Here is a 17,048-nt window from a genome sequence, read left to right as displayed (position 1 = left end):
TTATCTTTTTAGTTCCTTCATGTAATAGCAATGTTTTATGGTTCAACTCTATTCTGAGGAATAGTGAACTAGAGAAAACATGGACATCAATAAGTGAGTAAATGAATGATAAGCAAAAGAATTCATATGGAGAAATTATCTACCATGACTGTGATAAAATCATCTTAATTCTAAGTTATAAGTGCTTAATGATTAAGCTTCCAGGTCTTAGCAAATTAAATGTAGTCAATACAATTTAATTTCCTCTTGATAGAAAAAGGTCATTAATACTGTGTTTATAGCCTTAGACCATTCCTTATAACTTTCATGAATAAATTTGTTATAGTAGCTTACTTCCTAGCCATTTTCCCCATTACATAAAAAACCAGAGTGTGAAATATGTCGACATCTAACTGCTAGTAAAGTAATAAGTCTATTGACAAAGAAGAGTATACTATATTTCAACTTGTTGGTATTATGCCTTTCCTATAGACTCTTTAAATTATCATAGGATAAACATAACACAATATAACCCTATTTAATTCCCTTTCTCAATCCATATATTAACCTCACCTTTGCACAACAAATCATCCATATAGGAAGAAGCACAATAAATAGATGTTAACAGCTACATCTGAGAAGATCCTTTGTTTTTAAAAGTTATGTAACAAAACAAAGATAATGAAGAAGAGAAACATTTCTGAAGAGCTAAGCTTTATGAACTAGAATTTCTAGTGAAGTACTATTTCCATGGGGATGATACAGTACACTCAAAATCAAAGTAATCTGTTAGCAAAATTAGTGCTCTAAAAATAGGAAAGCATATTATTATACCAAACTATTGATGAAATACTTAAAACACAAAATGCTAAAAGAATAAAAGAAGTTAAAAGTTTTGAGAAATAATAGTAGCAGAACATTCCCACTGTTTGCAATAATAGACAGGCAAATTAGGAAAAGTAATTTTAGCCTTGAAAATTGGGAAATCAGAATATTCTGTGCTGTATTCAATCATGTTAAAGAAACTAAACATTTATACACAAATAAAAGACAACAAAATTAGTTTTAACATGGCAGAGTCTAATCTATTTCTACTGATATTCATATTCTCTTGACTTAGAAGACTGGACAATGGTATGCCAAATCAGCAGACAGAAATAAATCTCACTGGGAAAAAAAAAAAAACAAAGAAATTCCACTGGGAAGTGCTAAAAACACAGATAAGTATTTGGTGGTCTTTTTCTTTCACAAGCTAAAGCAGTCCAAGAGAAATAGAGCCAATAGTAAAAAATTACATTTGGGTAATATATGTAACACCTATTTATGCAGAGCTGAGAATTATATCCACATGAGAAAAAAAGCCAAGCAAAGTAAAAGTAACTTTTATTTTGGAAGGAATTAAGTCTCTAGATCTATCAGTTTATAGGAAATATTGGAGAAAAGAGAAATAAAGTTAAATTTTACCCCACAAAGAGACAATCAGCCAAATGCAGAAATGTCATTGAAGCTTAAGAAAATGAGTTGGGGGGGCGGCCCTAAGATGGTGGAGGAATAGGACAGGGAGACCACTTTCTCCCCCACAAATTCATCAAAAAAAACATTTGAATGCTGAGCAAATTCCACAAAACAACTTCTGAATGCTGGCAGAGGACATCAGACACCAAAAAAGGCAGCCCATTGTCTTTGAAAGGAGATGGAAAAGTCTTGAGGGTACTGTAAGAATAAGACTGAAAACCAGAGGCAGGAGGCTTAAGTGCAAAACCTATGAACACCAGAGAACTCCTGACTCCAGGGAACATTAATCAATAGGAGCTCATCAAAAGCCTCCATACCTACACTGAAACCAAGCACCACCCAAGGACCAACCAGTTCCAGAGCAAGACATACCATGCAAATTCTCCAGTAACACAGGAACATAGCCCTGAGCTTCAATATACAGGCTGCCCAAAGTCACACCAAACCCATAGACATCTCAAAACTCACTACTGGACACTTCATTGCACTCCAGAGAGAAGAAATCCAGCTCCACCCACCAGAACACCGACCCAAGCTTCCCTAACCAGGAAACCTTGACAAGCCACCCATCCAACTCCACCCACAGTGAGGAACCTCCACAATAAAGAGGAACCACAAACTGCCAGAATGTGAAAAGGCTACCCCAAACACAGCAATATAAACAAAATGAAAAGGCAGAGAAATACTCAGCAGGTAAAGGAACAGGATAAATGCCCACCAAACCAAACCAAAGAGGAAGAGATAGGGAATCTACCTGATAAAGAATTCCAAATAATGACAGTGAAAATGATCCAAAATCTTGAAAACAAAATGGAGTTACAGATAAATAGCCTGGAGACAAGGATCGAGAAGATGCAAGAAAGGTTTAACAAGGACCTAGAAGAAATAAAAAAGAGTCAATATATAATGAATAATGCAATAAATGAGATCAAAAACACTCTGGAGGGAACCAACAGCAGAATAACGGAGGCAGAAGATACAATAAGTGAGGTAGAAGATAGAATGGTAGAAATAAATGAAGCAGAAAGGAAAAAAGAAAAAGAATTAAAAGAAATGAGGACAACCTCAGAGACTTCTGGGACAATGTTAAACACCCCAATATTCGAATCATAGGAGTCCCAAAGAAGAAGACAAAAAGAAAGACCATGAGAAAATACTTGAGGAGATAATAGTTGAAAACTTCCCTAAAATGGGGAAGGAAATTGTCACCCAAGTGCAAGAAACCCAGAGAGTCCCAAACAGGATACACCCAAGGCAAAACACCCCAAGACACATATTAACCAAATTAGCAAAGATCAAACACAAAGAACAAATATTAAAAGCAGCAAGGGAAAAACAACAAATAACATACAAGGGGACTCCCATAAGGATAACAGCTGATCTTTCAATAGAAACTCTTCAGGCCAGAAGGGAATGGCAAGACATACTTAAAGCGATGAAAGAAAATAACCTACAGACCAGATTATTGTACCCAGCAAGGATCTCATTCAAATATGAAGGAGAAATCAAAAGCTTTACAGACAAGCAAAAGCTGAGAGAATTCAGCACCACCAAACCAGCTCTCCAACAAATGCTAAAGGATCTTCTTTAGACAGAAAACACAGAAAGGGTGTATAAACTAGAACCCAAAACAACAAAGTAAATGGCAACAGGATCATACTTATCAATAATTACCTTAAATGTAAATGGGTTGAATGCCCCAACCAAAAGACAATGACTGGCTGAATAGATACAAAAACAAGACCCCTATATATGTTGTCTACAAGAGACCCACCTCAAAACAAGGGATGCATACAGACTGAAAGTGAAGGGCTGGAAAAAGATATTCCAGCAAATAGAGACCAAAAGAAAGCAGGAGTACTAATACTCATATCAGATAAAATAGACTTTAAAATAAAGGCTGTGAAAAGAGACAAAGAAGGACACTACATAATGATCAAAGGATCAATCCAAGAAGAAGATACAACAATTATAAATATATATGCACCCAACATAGAAGCACCACAATATGTAAGACAAATGCTAACAAGTATGAAAGGGGAAATTAACAATAATACAATAATAGTGGGAGACTTTAACACCCCACTCACACCTATGGATAGATCAACTAAACAGAAAATTAATAAGGAAACACAAACTGTAAATGATAACAGTAGACCAGTTAGATCTAATTGATATCTATAGGACATTTCACCCCAAAACAATGAATTTCACCTTTTTCTCAAGTGCACATGGTACCTTCTCCAGGATAGATCACATCCTGGGCCATAAATCTAGCCTTGGTAAATTCAAAAAAATTGAAATCATTCCAAGCATCTTTTCTGACCACAGTGCAGTAAGATTAGATCTCAATTACAGGAGAAAAACTATTAAAAATTCCAACATATGGAGGGTGAACAACACGCTGCTGAATAACCAACAAATCACAGAAGAAATCAAAAAAGAAATAAAAACATGCATAGAAACGAATGAAAATGAAAACACAACAACCCAAAACCTATGGGACACGGTAAAAGCAGTGCTGAGGGGAAGGTTCATAGCAATACAGTCTTACCTTAAAGTCAAATAAATAACCTAACTCTACACCTAAAGCAACTAGAAAAGGAAGAAATGAAGAACTCCAGGGTTAGTAGAAGGAAAGAAATCTTAAAAATTAGGGCAGAAATCAATGCAACAGAAACAAAACAGACCATAGCAAAAATCAAGAAAGCCAAAAGCTGTTTCTTTGAGAAGATAAATAAAACTGACAAACCATTAGCCAGACTCATCAAGAAAAAAAGAGAGAAGAATCAAATCAACAAAATTAGAAATGAAAATGGAGAGACCACAACAAACAACACAGAAATACAAAGGATCATAAGAGACTACTATCAGCAACTATATGCCAATAAAATGGACAACTTGGAAGAAATGGACAAATTCTTAGAAAAGTACAACTTTTCAAAATGGAACCAGGGAGAAATAGAAAATCTTAACAGACCCATCACAAACACAGAAATCAAAACTGTAATCAGAAATCTTCCAGCAAACAAAGGCCCAGGACCAGACGGCTTCACAGCTGAATTTTACCAAAAATTTAGAGAAGAGTTAACACATATCCTACTCAAACTCTTCAAGAAAACTGCAGAGGAAGGTAAACTTCCAAACTCATTCTATGAGGCCACCATCACCCTAACACCAAAACCAGACAAAGATGCCACAAAAAAAGAAAACTACAGGCCAATATCAGTGATGAACATAGATGCAAAAACCCTTAACAAAATTCTAGCAAACAGAATCCACCTACATATTAAAAAGATCATACATCATGACCAAGTGGGCTTTATCCCAGGTATGCAAGGATTCTTCAATATCTGCAAATCAATCGACATAATACACCACATTAACAAATTGAAAGATAAAAACCATATGATTATCTCAATAGCTGCAGAGAAAGCCTTTGACAAAATTCAACAACCATTTATGATAAAAACCCTCCAGAAAGCAGGAATAGAAGGAACATACCTCAACATAATAAAAGCTATATATGACAAACCCACAGCAAACATTATCCTCAACGGTGAAAAACTGAAAGCATTTCCCCTAAAGTCAGGAAAAAGACAAGGGTGCCCACTCTTACCACTACTACTCAACATAGTTTTGGAAGTTTGGCCACAGCAATCAGAGCAAAAAAAGAAATAAAAGGAATCCAGATTGGAAAAGAAGTAAAACTCTCACTGTTTGCAGATGACATGATCCTCTACATAGAAAACCCTAAAGACTCCACCAGAAAATTACTAAAGCCAATCAATGAATATAGTAAAGTTGCAGGATATAAAATTAACACACAGAAATCCCTTGCATTCCTATATACTAACAATGAGAAAACAGAAAGAGAAATTAAGGAAACAATTTCATTCACCATTGCAACAAAAACAATAAAATACTTAGGATAGATCTACCTAAAGAAACTAAAGACCTATATAAAGAAAACTATAAAACACTGGTGAAAGAAATCAAAGAGGACACAAATAGATGGAGAAATATACCATGTTCATGGATTAGAAGAATCAATATAGTGAAAATGAGTATACTACCCAAAGCAATCTATAGATTGAATGCAATCCCTATCAAGCTACCAACGGTGTTTCTCACAGAACTAGAAAAAATAATTTCACAATCTGTATGGAAATACAAAAAACCTCGAATAGCCAAAGCAATCTTGAGAAAGAAGAATGGAACTGGAGGAATCAACCTGCCTTGGTACTGGCACAAAGACAGAAATACAGATCAATGGAACAAAATAGAAAGTCCAGAGATAAATCCACAGACCTACGGACACCTTATCTTTGACAAAGGAGGCAAGGATATACAGTGGAGAAAAGACAATCTCTTTAACAAGTGGTGCTGGGAGAACTGGTCAACCACCTGTAAAAGAATGAAACTAGAACACTTTCTGACACCATACACAAAAATAAACTCAAAATGGATTAAAGATCTAAATGTAAGACCAGAAACTAAAACTCCTAGAAGAGAACATAGGCAAAACACTCTCGGACATAAATCACAGCAGGATCCTCTATGACCCAACTCCCAGAGTATTGGAAATAAATGCAAAAATAAACAAATGGGACCTAATTAAACTTAAAAGCTTTTGCACAACAAAGGAAACTAAAAGCAAGGTGAAAAGACAGCCTTCAGAATGGGAGAAAATAATAGCAAATGAAGCAACTGACAAACAACTAATCTCAAAAATATACAAGCAACTCCTGCAGCTCAATTCCAGAAAAATAAGGGACCCATCAAAAAATTGGCCAAAGAACTAAATAGACATTTCTCCAAAGAAGACATACAGATGGCTAACAAACACATGAAAAGATGCTCAACATCACTCATTATCAGAGAAATGCAAATCAAAACCACAATGAGGTACCATTTCCCGCCAGTCAGAATGGCTGCTATCCAAAAGTCTACAAGCAATAAATGCTGGAGAGGGTGTAAGGAAAAGGGAACCCTCTTAACACTGTTGGTGGGAATGCAAACTAGTATAGCCACTATACAGAACAGTGTGGAGATTCCTTAAAAAACTGGAAATAGAACTGCCATATGACTCAGCAATCCCACTACTGGGAATACTCACCAAGGAAACCAGAACTGAAAGAGACACGTGTACCCCAATGTTCATCGCAGCACTGTTTATAATAGCCAGGACATGGAAGCAACCTAGATGCCCATCAGCAGATGAATGGATAAGAAAGCTGTGGTACATATACACATTGGAATATTACTCAGCCATTAAAAAGAATACATTTGAATCAGTTCTAATGAGGTGGATGAAACTGGAGCCTATTATACAGAGTGAAGTAAGCCAGAAAGAAAAACACCAATACAGTATACTAACACATATATATGGAATTTAGAAAGATAGTAATGATAACCCTATATGTGAGACAGCAAAAGAGACACAGATGCATAGAACAGTCTTTTGGACTCTGTGGGAGAGGCCGAGGGTGGGATGATTTGGGAAAATGGCATCGAAACATGTATAATATATGTGAAACGAATCACCAGTCCAGGTTTAACGCATGAGACAGGGTGCTTGGGGCTGGTGCACTGGGATGACCCAGAGGGATGGTAGGGGGAGGGAGGTGGGAGGGGGGTTCAGGATGGGGAACATGTATACGCCCATGGCGGATTCATGTCAATGTATGGCAAAACCACTACAATATTGTAAAGTAATTAGCATCTGATTAAAATAAATACATTTATATTAAAAAAAAGAAAATGAGTGGTTGTAAAATGTTTTTCTAATACCCTTTTATTATATATTAACTTGGAAATGACTTCCTTTTCTTGAGTGGTACGAACAAAATGAACTTTATTAAAGTCCTTATGTATATTAGTATAAATTCTGATCTAATGAGTCAGTAGTGGAGGGCCAAAGGTTCAAAAAAAGGGCACCCAAGATTTGAAGAAAAACAAAGACCAACTAAAGGACAAGACACTGTGATGAAATAATGTCCATTACATTTGCCTAAAACTACTCACTGCAGTTCAACAATCAAAACCATAGCCACTGCAACCAAGACATAATAAAAAGGAATCATGACTTTCTAATTACTAATTTTGCTTCTTATATCCTGATAAACGAAAGGCACGCTGCCAAGTTTTTCATCAGAAGAGTGTCTTTCCCATATTAAATGACAACAATTATCCTCTGATACACAGAGAAGCTGCATGAATTTTCATAGTAGTTTCCAGGGTCCGATATATAAATATTACCAATGTTCTGGATTTTCAGGCAGAAATATTTAATATAAAAAGCAAGTTCCAATTTCAAGTTAAACTTGAAATTCTCATCTAGAACTCTTGCTCCATCTTGTGGAGGTAGAGAGTATAACTATTAAGGAGTTTAAAAGCTTGGAGGAAACTTCATAAGCTGTGGTTTTTAACAATCATCAACAGCAACAATAACAAAAAGCTTTGGTTACAATTGGCTATGCTATCTCAGTTGTAGTTTTTTCATATCTACAAAATGTGTTAAAATTAACAAACAGGATTAAGTCAATGTAAGTCGTACAGGTTATTATAAACAATTTTTTTCAAAGAGTATTTTTTTTTTTCCAAAGAGTATTTTCATAAGACCATTTGTGTTACTGAGAAAAGACGCCTTAAAGAGTAATACGGAATCTGAGAACCTAGCCTCAGAAAGAAAGTTAACTAGAGATGTTCACTTCTCTATTATTTATAACACAAAATAAGAATACCAATAACTCAAATATCTGCAGGAATACATTCTATTGGAATGGGCTGCATGGAGGTTATTTACAACCCATCTATTCTAACCTTCACGTAGGCAGAGATCATGCCCGCTTGGTTTTCCTTAAATCGCAGTGACCAGCACAGTGTCTGGTACAGAGGAGGCACATAGTATTAGTTGAATTGAATTCCTTGGAAATACATGGATTCCAACTTTTTATTCTGTGAAGATAAGAACAAAGCCCCCAAGTCCCTATCATATACTTCTACCATCTTGTATTTTTAAAGTATATTTTAACCTCAAAGAGTAGAAAATAAAAATTATTAACAGTATATTCTATCTCATAAGGATTACAAGGGTAATAAAATGTAAAGCATTAAAACAAACTAGTATAAAGATCAGTCAGAAAAACTCATTTCATATTCCTTATTATTCGCATTTCATTCTGGAACAGCAAAAAAATCTCAAAACCAGTATAAGCCTTGCCTAGTTTGCAGGAATGTCTGCTGTAACTTGTGTTTCTGAAGTTCGCTACTGACAGTGGGGACTCAGCTTATTCCTTTATATTGCAATTACCTCTACACACATTTTATTTCCTTTACTCAGAGCAGCACATACTTTCATTTCCTTCAGGAACGCTTCAAGTTCGATACTCTATACAGCCTCCACACACCAGTGGCAGGAGTGAATATGTGACCTCTGAACTATATGCTCTAAGACCCTTGCTGCCACCCAACAGTCAGGGTCCCACCAATTAAAGCTAATTTGAGACTATCAAAACTACCTCATCATGTCCATCAATCCTTTGGGTCTTTATATTATCCCCTTTCAGATTCCATCTCTCATTCTTACTGGATTCCTGAAACCATTCTGTCTAACCTCTAGAACTTGTACTCAGTCATCAGCAAAGTCTCCTATTCTGAACATATATTCTCAACCTCCATTGTACTTTCTTGCTCTAGTTGAACTATAACTGGCAATCCCCTGTAGCCTTCTCAGATAGCAATCACCTTCTTTTTTACTTGTCACACATCTCATACTACTGGACTCAGGATCGGGCTGGGTGTCTTCCTTGTTACTCCCAGACTCTTCACGAGTCCTCTTCCCTAAAACAACTCCAGCTCTGAAGCTCCCATCATCAGCCTGTAACAATAGTTCTTAAGAAACAATTCTGCCCTTCTTTGGCCTCTGGGTATATGTGACAATGGTTGTCAGAACTAAGGGCTGCTATTGGTATCTAGAGGGTAGAGGTCAGGGATGCTGCTAACCATCCTACAAAGCATACGAAAGCCCCCTACAACAAAGAATTATCAGGCCCCAAATGTCAATAAATGTCAAGGCTGGGAAATCCTGGTCTGTAGTTCTTCTGGTCATTAATGCCTCCTTCAGACCTACAGGACACTCTTATCTCTACAATCAACTTTTCTATCATTCACCAATGGGGAATACATAAACATGATGTACTTCTCATTTAAAAATCTTTCTGGGGGGCTCTCCTGATGACTCATTGGTAAAGAATACTCCTGCTAATGCAGGAAACACAAGTTCAATCTCGGGTCTGGGAAGACCCCAAATGCCATGGAGCAACTATGCCGGTGCACCACAACTGCTGAGCCTCTGCTCTGGAGGAGCAACAGCAACTACCGAGCCCTTGAGCCACAACTCCTGATGCCCGCATGCCTCAGAGCCCATGCCCAGCAACAAGAGGCCCATGCACCACAACTAGAGAGTAGCCCCTACTTGTCAAAACTAAAGAAAACATGCAGCAATGAAGACCTAGCACAGCCAAAATACATAAATGAATAACATCATTAAAATCCTATTCACCACTCCCATCTCTAAGATGTTTGAAAACCCTCAGAGATCAGTTCTTAGACCTCTTCTCTCGTCTATCTATAGTCATTCCCTTGGTGATCCCATCTTACCTCCTAGTTTTAAATGCCACTTGTATATGAACTACTTCTAAATTTATTTCTCTAGACGTTTCTCCTTAACTTCAGACTCCTATACTGAAGTATAGCCAATATCAACTACCTAACTACTTAATGATATTAGCTATACTTCAGTATTTTAATAAGCACCTCACATTTAATATGTCCAAAACTCAACCTCTGATCTTCCCCCCAAAACTGCTTCTTCCACATCCTTCCCGTCTCAATAGTGTTCAATCACAACGACCAAAACTTTGGCATCATCTTTGGCTCTTCTCTCTTACATCTCACACACAATTCATCAATCAATTCTATTACTCTACATTTAATAGTGATCAATGAAAAGAAATAGAGGAAAACAACAGAATGGGAAAGACTAGAGATCACTTCAAGAAAATTAGAGATACCAAGGGGTAACATTTTATGGAAAGATGGGCACAATAAAGGACAGAAATGTATGGACCTAACAGAAGCAGAAGATATTAAGAAGAGGTGGCAAGAATACACAGAAGAACTATACAAAAAAGATCTTCATGACCCAGATAATCACAATGGTGTGATCACCAACCTAAAGCCAGACATCCTGGAAGGCGAAGCCAAGTGGGCCTTAGGAGGCATCACTATGAACAAAGCTAGTGGAGATGATGGAATGGAATTCCAGTTGAGCTCTTTCAAATCCTAAAAGATGATGCTGTGAAAGTGCTGCACTCAATACGCCAGCAAATTTGGAAAACTCAGCAGTGGCCACAGGACTGGAAAAGGGCAGTTTTCATTCCAATCCCAAAGAAAGGCAAGGCCAAAGAATGCTCAAACTATCGCACAACTGCACTCATCTCACACACTAGCAAAGTAATGCTCAAAATTCTCCAAGCCAGGCTTCAACAAGTACATGAACCGAGAACTTCCAGATGTTCAAGCTGGATTTAGAAAAGGCAGAGGAACCAGAGATCAAATTGCCAACATTCACTGGATCATCGAAAAAGCACGAGAGTTCCAGTAAAATATCTACTTCTGCTTTACTGAGTATGCCGAAGTTTTTGACTGTGTAGATCACAATAAACTGTGGAAAATTCTGAAAGAGATGGGAATACCAGACCACCTGACCTGCCTCTTGAGAAATTTATATGCAGGTCAGGAAGCAACAGTTAGAACTGGACATGGAACAACAGACTGGTTCCAAATAGGAAAAGGAGTATGTCAAGGCTGTATATTGTCACCCTGCTTATTGAACTTCTATGCAGAGTACATCATGAGAGACACTGGGCTGGAAGAAGCACAAGCTGGAACCAAGATTGCTGGGAGAAATATCAATAACCTCAGATATGCAGATGACACCACTCTCATGGCAGAAAGCAAAGAAGAACTAAAGAGCCTCTTAATCAAAGTGAAAGAGGAGAGTGAAAAAGTTGGCTTGAAACTCAACATTCAGAAAACTAAGATCATGGCATCCGGTCCCATCACTTCATAGCAAATAGATGAGGAAACAGTGGAAACAGTGTCAGACTTTATCTTTTTGAGCTCCAAAATCACCGCAGATGGTGATTGCAGCCATGAAATTAGAAGACACTTGCTCTTTGGAAGAAAAGTTATAACCAACCTAGACAGCATATTAAAAAGCAGAAACATTATTTTGCCAACAAAGGTCCATCTACTCAAAGCTGTGGTTTCTCCAGTATTCATGTATGGTTGTGAGAGTTGGACTATAAAGAAAGCTGAGCACTGAAGAATTGATGCTTTTGAATTGTTGTGTTGGAGAAGACTCTTGGCGAGTCTCCTGGACTGCAAGGAGATCCAACCAGTCCATCCTAAAGGAAATGAGTCCTGAATATTCATTGGAAGAAATGATGCTGAAGTTGAAACTTCAATACTTTGGCCACCTGATGTGAAGAACTGACTCATTTGAAAAGACCCTGATGCGGGGAAAGATTGAAGGCAGGAGGAGAAGGGGATGACTGAGGATGAAATGGTTGGATGGCATCACCAACTCACTGGACACGAGTTTGAGTAAACTCCAGGAGTTGGCAATGGACAGGGAGGCCTGGCATGCTGCAGACCATGGGGTCACAGAGTCGGACATGACTGAGCAACTGGACTGAACTGAATAGACTATCACAACCATCACCACTTCCATCCTGCTGTATACCTCTACCATCTCTCTCTTTTTTTTGGTAGACATGCATACTTACTTATTAATCCATTTTCTATTCAAAGGGAGAGAGATATGCAACCTCTCCAGATTGTTTTTTGTCTTGATGCTTTATATTATCTACCATCTCTTAAGATAACTGCAACTCTGAACTGATCTTCTTGACCCTTTCTATGGCCCCAAGGAGTCTTTCAATATATTAGGTTGGCCAAAAAGTCTCTTCTGGTCTTCCCACTACACTGTATGGAAAATAGTAGTTAGGATAGGATGATACTCTCAAAATGTGTATCAGATGTCACTCCTTTACTCAAAACTGTACCTGGCTCTCCACTTCCTCAAATCAATATCCTGGACTTCCCTGGTGTTCCAGTGCTTAAGAATCCACCTGCCAATGTAGGGGACATAGGTTGTCAAGGAAGATCCCACATGCCACTGGCCAACTAGGTCCCATGTGCCAGAACTACTGAGTCCAGGTGCTGCAACAACTGAAGCACGCGTGCCCTAGAGCCCATGCTCTGCAACAAGAGAAGCCACCACAATGAGAAGCCTGCACACCGCTGGCTCCCCACTCGCCACAACTGGAGAAACCTCACATGCGGCAACACAGACCCAGTGAAGGAAGACGGACAATATTAAAAAAAAAAAAAATCAATATCCTTACAGTGGCCTTTATGCTACACTGCATCCTGTGTTCCGTTTTATTCCATCTCCTGCTACTTTCCCCTGCCTCTCTTGCTCTGGCCACTTTGGCTGCCTTGCCGTATTTTAAAGATATCAGGCATCCTGCCTAGAATGCAAGTAACCATCCCATACAGTTACATAAAGTTAGTATCTTCTCTCCTTTAGATCGTCCCTCAAATGTCTCTTTTTCAGTGAAGTCTTCCCTATTTTAAAACTGCGCACCTGTTCACCATTACCTACTTTACTTTTCTGCAGATTACTTTTCACCTTATGAAATATTACATATTTTATTTATTGCTTGTCTCTCCTACAAGGAAGAATGCTACAAGAAGAAAGGAATATTTTCACTTGCTTTACTGCTAAAACAAGGGTCTAGAATGTTCTGTCAAAGAGTAGGTACTGCAATAGTAGTTCTTCAGCCTCTTATTGATTCATGAGAATTAGTTTCCGTGTTCTGCTACTCAGAGTTGAATTCAGCATCCCTTTGATTCTTCCCATTTTCTCTACTGAATCAGAGCTGACCACTATCATTAACACTTATCCTAGAGTCCAGAGTGGCAAAGGACTCTAGGATACAGAAGTGCACAGAACTGCCAATTTCCATCAGTAATCTTAACATCTCTTACAGCTGGAGTCTGTGTTTTAAAGAAATAAACCATTAAACCAAAACCATATCTTCCATGTCTTTCATTTCCTTTCTATATGACCTTTCAGGCAACATTTGCAATAATGACGCAATTTAATACCGTATTCCCTAGAAGCCTGGGCTAGGATTTAGTAAATTACAGAGTGCTGATCTTGGCAGAGTCAATAATTTGGGTTCAAACTCTTTAACTTCTGTGTCTCAATTTTTCTATCTTACAAACGGGGACAATTCTGGCCCTTTTATATAGTGTGTTATACAGAAATTACTTGTGTACATCTTTTCTTTACATTGCCTTTGAGACTAGGGCTGTTTTTACTTATTTGTGTATATCACATGCTGTTTATAATATTTAGTAGATGAATATATGCGTGTATAAATAAAGATTTTAGTTTCAAGCATGAAATTACCTATGTGGAATTACTTCAGAAAACATACAATGTAATATAAAAAATACTATTTATTTTTATCATAAAATGAGGCTTAACAGATTCCCAGGGAAAAAGGAAAAAAAAAAATAAACAAACAGGTTTTCTCCCCAGGGAGAACAAATTTATTTACTTACTCATTATGAAAAATTAAAAAAAAGTCCAGCCACTCATCTTCCTCCATTCTTTCTTCCCCCATCATTTCAACAATACCACTGACTTATCTTGTAATATAAAGACTATAAATTTGGAACTTTAAACCTCAAGGTTTCAGTATTCTCCAGCCTCTACATCCAGCAATTCCAAATTCCATTCCTTTTTTTGTTTCTATTTCTTGGCTGCATCATTCTCATCTGTGTTTTCTGTAGTTGTGATGTTAATTTTGGAGAAGGCAATGGCACCCCACTCCAGTACTCTTGCCTGGAAAATCCCATGGATGGAGCGGCCTGGTAGGCTGCAGTCCATGGGGTCGCTAAGAGTCGGACACGACTGAGTGACTTCACTTTCACTTTTCACTTTCATGCATTGGAGAAGGAAATGGCAACCCACTCCAGTGTTCTCGCCTGGAGAATCCCAGGGACGGGGGAGCCTGGTAGGCTGCCGTCTATGGGGTGCACAGAGTCGGACATGACTGAAGCGACTTAGCAGCAGCAGCAGATGTTAATTTTAAGTTAAGGAGACCACTGAATGTTACTACATGTTAGCAGAAAATGGTATATTTAGTCTCTTACCAGTACATCATGCACCAACGCTTGATATGTCCAAGTATGGTGTAAAGGAGTTGCCAAATCTATGTTTCTGTCAATAAGGACTAATAAGGGCCTTTGGAAGCTGTAAATATATTAAAAAAATTATGTAACTATTGATACCAGTGTATACATCTAAATTCTTCTAATACTTTCAGTGTACTGTCATTTTGATATAAACAATAAGTATGTTAATATTGATATTCCATAATACTTTTCTTTCTAAAAAGTTTTCAAGTACAAACAAGTAGTGCTTTGGGCTATCCTAGAGCCCATGTATGATATAGGTTATGTCTTAGTCAACTTTCTTAAAGGAAAAAAATCTATACAAATGCTTCTACAGAATAATTTTATAGTTATTAAAGAAAGAATAAGTTGCTTCTACTCAGATTTATATTTTACATTTTTGGAGAAAAAAAATGAAAACTCTTTGTCAACTTCAGGAAAAACAATTACAGACAGTAGGATCTTACAAATTTATACAAATGTTCAACAGTTTCATAAATTACAAATTCCATTTTTTTTTCCTGTAAACACAAATTCAAAAAAGCAGACTCAAGAGAAGAGCCTCACAAAAACCCTATCCCACTACATGAAACTAAAACCATGCAACAACAGTAACTAATTATATAATTATTCACTTACCATACACTTCAAGTATTATTTAACTCTATCATTATCATCTAGATGCAAAATAAATGACCTTCAAAGCAAATTGAGGCACAAAGTCATCTGGTTATCATGTGTCTCCAAAAGTCAGAGTTTTTGCTTTAGAGACACTACTGTATCAAGAGTACACATCAATTTTCAATAAGCATAGCTGCCTGATTATATTTACCATATATATTTTCTCCTGCAAGAGACCTCTGATCATTTCAGTAACCCATTATTCCCTACTGGGTATAAGACAGTGAATTCCCAACTGCACTAATTATAAGACTTGTTGATAAAAAGGCAGGAGTAGCACCCTTACCACCACCTACTATCCTTTATTATTCCCCAGCTAGGTGGGGGGCAGGGAACACAGCCTATATGGCAGGGTTTCTTAACTCAGCACTATTGACATCTGGGGCTAAATAATTCCTTATCATGGGGAGTTGTCTTCTGTAGTGTCAAATGTACAGCAGCATCCCACAATGCACCCCTGGATTCCAGTAGCATCTACCCAGTTGTGACAACTGACATGTTTCTAGACATTACCAAATTCTTGGTGAGAATCATTAGCTACAACTGGATTTAAATACATTTAACAATAATCCAACAAAGCTGCCTGCCTGCCTGCCTGCTAAGTTGCTTCAGTCATGTCCGACTTTTTCGACCCCATGACTATACCCCGCCAGGTTCTTCTGTCCATGGGACTCTCCAGGCAGAATACTGGAGTGGGTTACCATGCCCTTCTCCCCAACAAGGCTACTGACCCCAATTCAAATAATTTAGAAATGCATATAACAAACTAAAAATAAGACAATTATATTATGATTTTGTGAATACACTAAAAAAAATTTATCTAAATAAAACAGAGCCTTTATATTAGTTTCTAAGGCCTATACCAGAGCACAATAAAAAAGGAACTATTCAATAAGGTATGCTACAGTGGTTGCTTCTGTTGAAAAAAAAAATTAGATGAGAATTTGATATCTCTGCTCTACTTAATAAAAAATATTTAGAAGAATATTTAGAAAGAGTAGTAAAACTGAAGAACAGTTTAACACAGGAAGTGAAATAGCTGAACAAACAATTGAAACACAATGTTGGTGTTAACTCCAAACTATAGGAATAGTATATAAGACTGCAGGAACCATCAAATTGACTTGAAGTCTATGCAAGGTTACCATAAAATGGTAATTCCTGGAAGGCAGTTTTCACAGGCTTTATTTATTAATTCACCTAAGATGAGGGGTAACAATTTTCCAAAATACTGTCTATTCCCCTTGAAATAATTTCTGGCCAATGGCATGGGTTTATTTCTTCACCCCACTATTGTCCATTATTTTTAATAATCAAAAGTTACATGCACTATAATGGGTAGTCTTTAAAAGAGTATTTCTATTCCATAATAATAGAGCCATCAATAACTTTGGTATTATCTACTTATGCTAGACATGGTAACAAAGACAAAAATACTTTGTTGATATTTTAATGTAAAAATGTCTACTAACTGGTTTCCATTTTTACCATTTTTGCCTATGTCAGTTTCTACCTGTCTACTAACTGGTTTCCAGGTAGAAACTGACATAGGC

General features: G+C 37.3%; 1 protein-coding gene across 2 annotated transcripts in view; it reads right to left on the bottom strand.

Annotated features, from left to right (window-relative positions):
* The window catches only part of SCFD1 (sec1 family domain containing 1), a 113,087-nt gene that overhangs the window by 66,495 nt on the left and 29,544 nt on the right, over window positions 1–17,048 (bottom strand). For both annotated transcript variants that reach the window (XM_019983565.2, XM_070775421.1), the window contains one exon: window positions 14,794–14,893. In XM_019983565.2, the coding sequence (XP_019839124.1) occupies window positions 14,794–14,893 (100 nt within the window). The remainder of the gene's footprint in view (window positions 1–14,793; window positions 14,894–17,048) is intronic.

The sequence above is a fragment of the Bos indicus genome, chromosome 21, assembly GCF_029378745.1.
Source record: "Bos indicus isolate NIAB-ARS_2022 breed Sahiwal x Tharparkar chromosome 21, NIAB-ARS_B.indTharparkar_mat_pri_1.0, whole genome shotgun sequence".
NCBI classification, from domain to species: Eukaryota; Metazoa; Chordata; class Mammalia; order Artiodactyla; family Bovidae; genus Bos; species Bos indicus.
The sequence above is the reverse complement of the archived record's forward strand: the minus strand, read 5'-3'. Positions and strand labels throughout refer to the sequence as shown.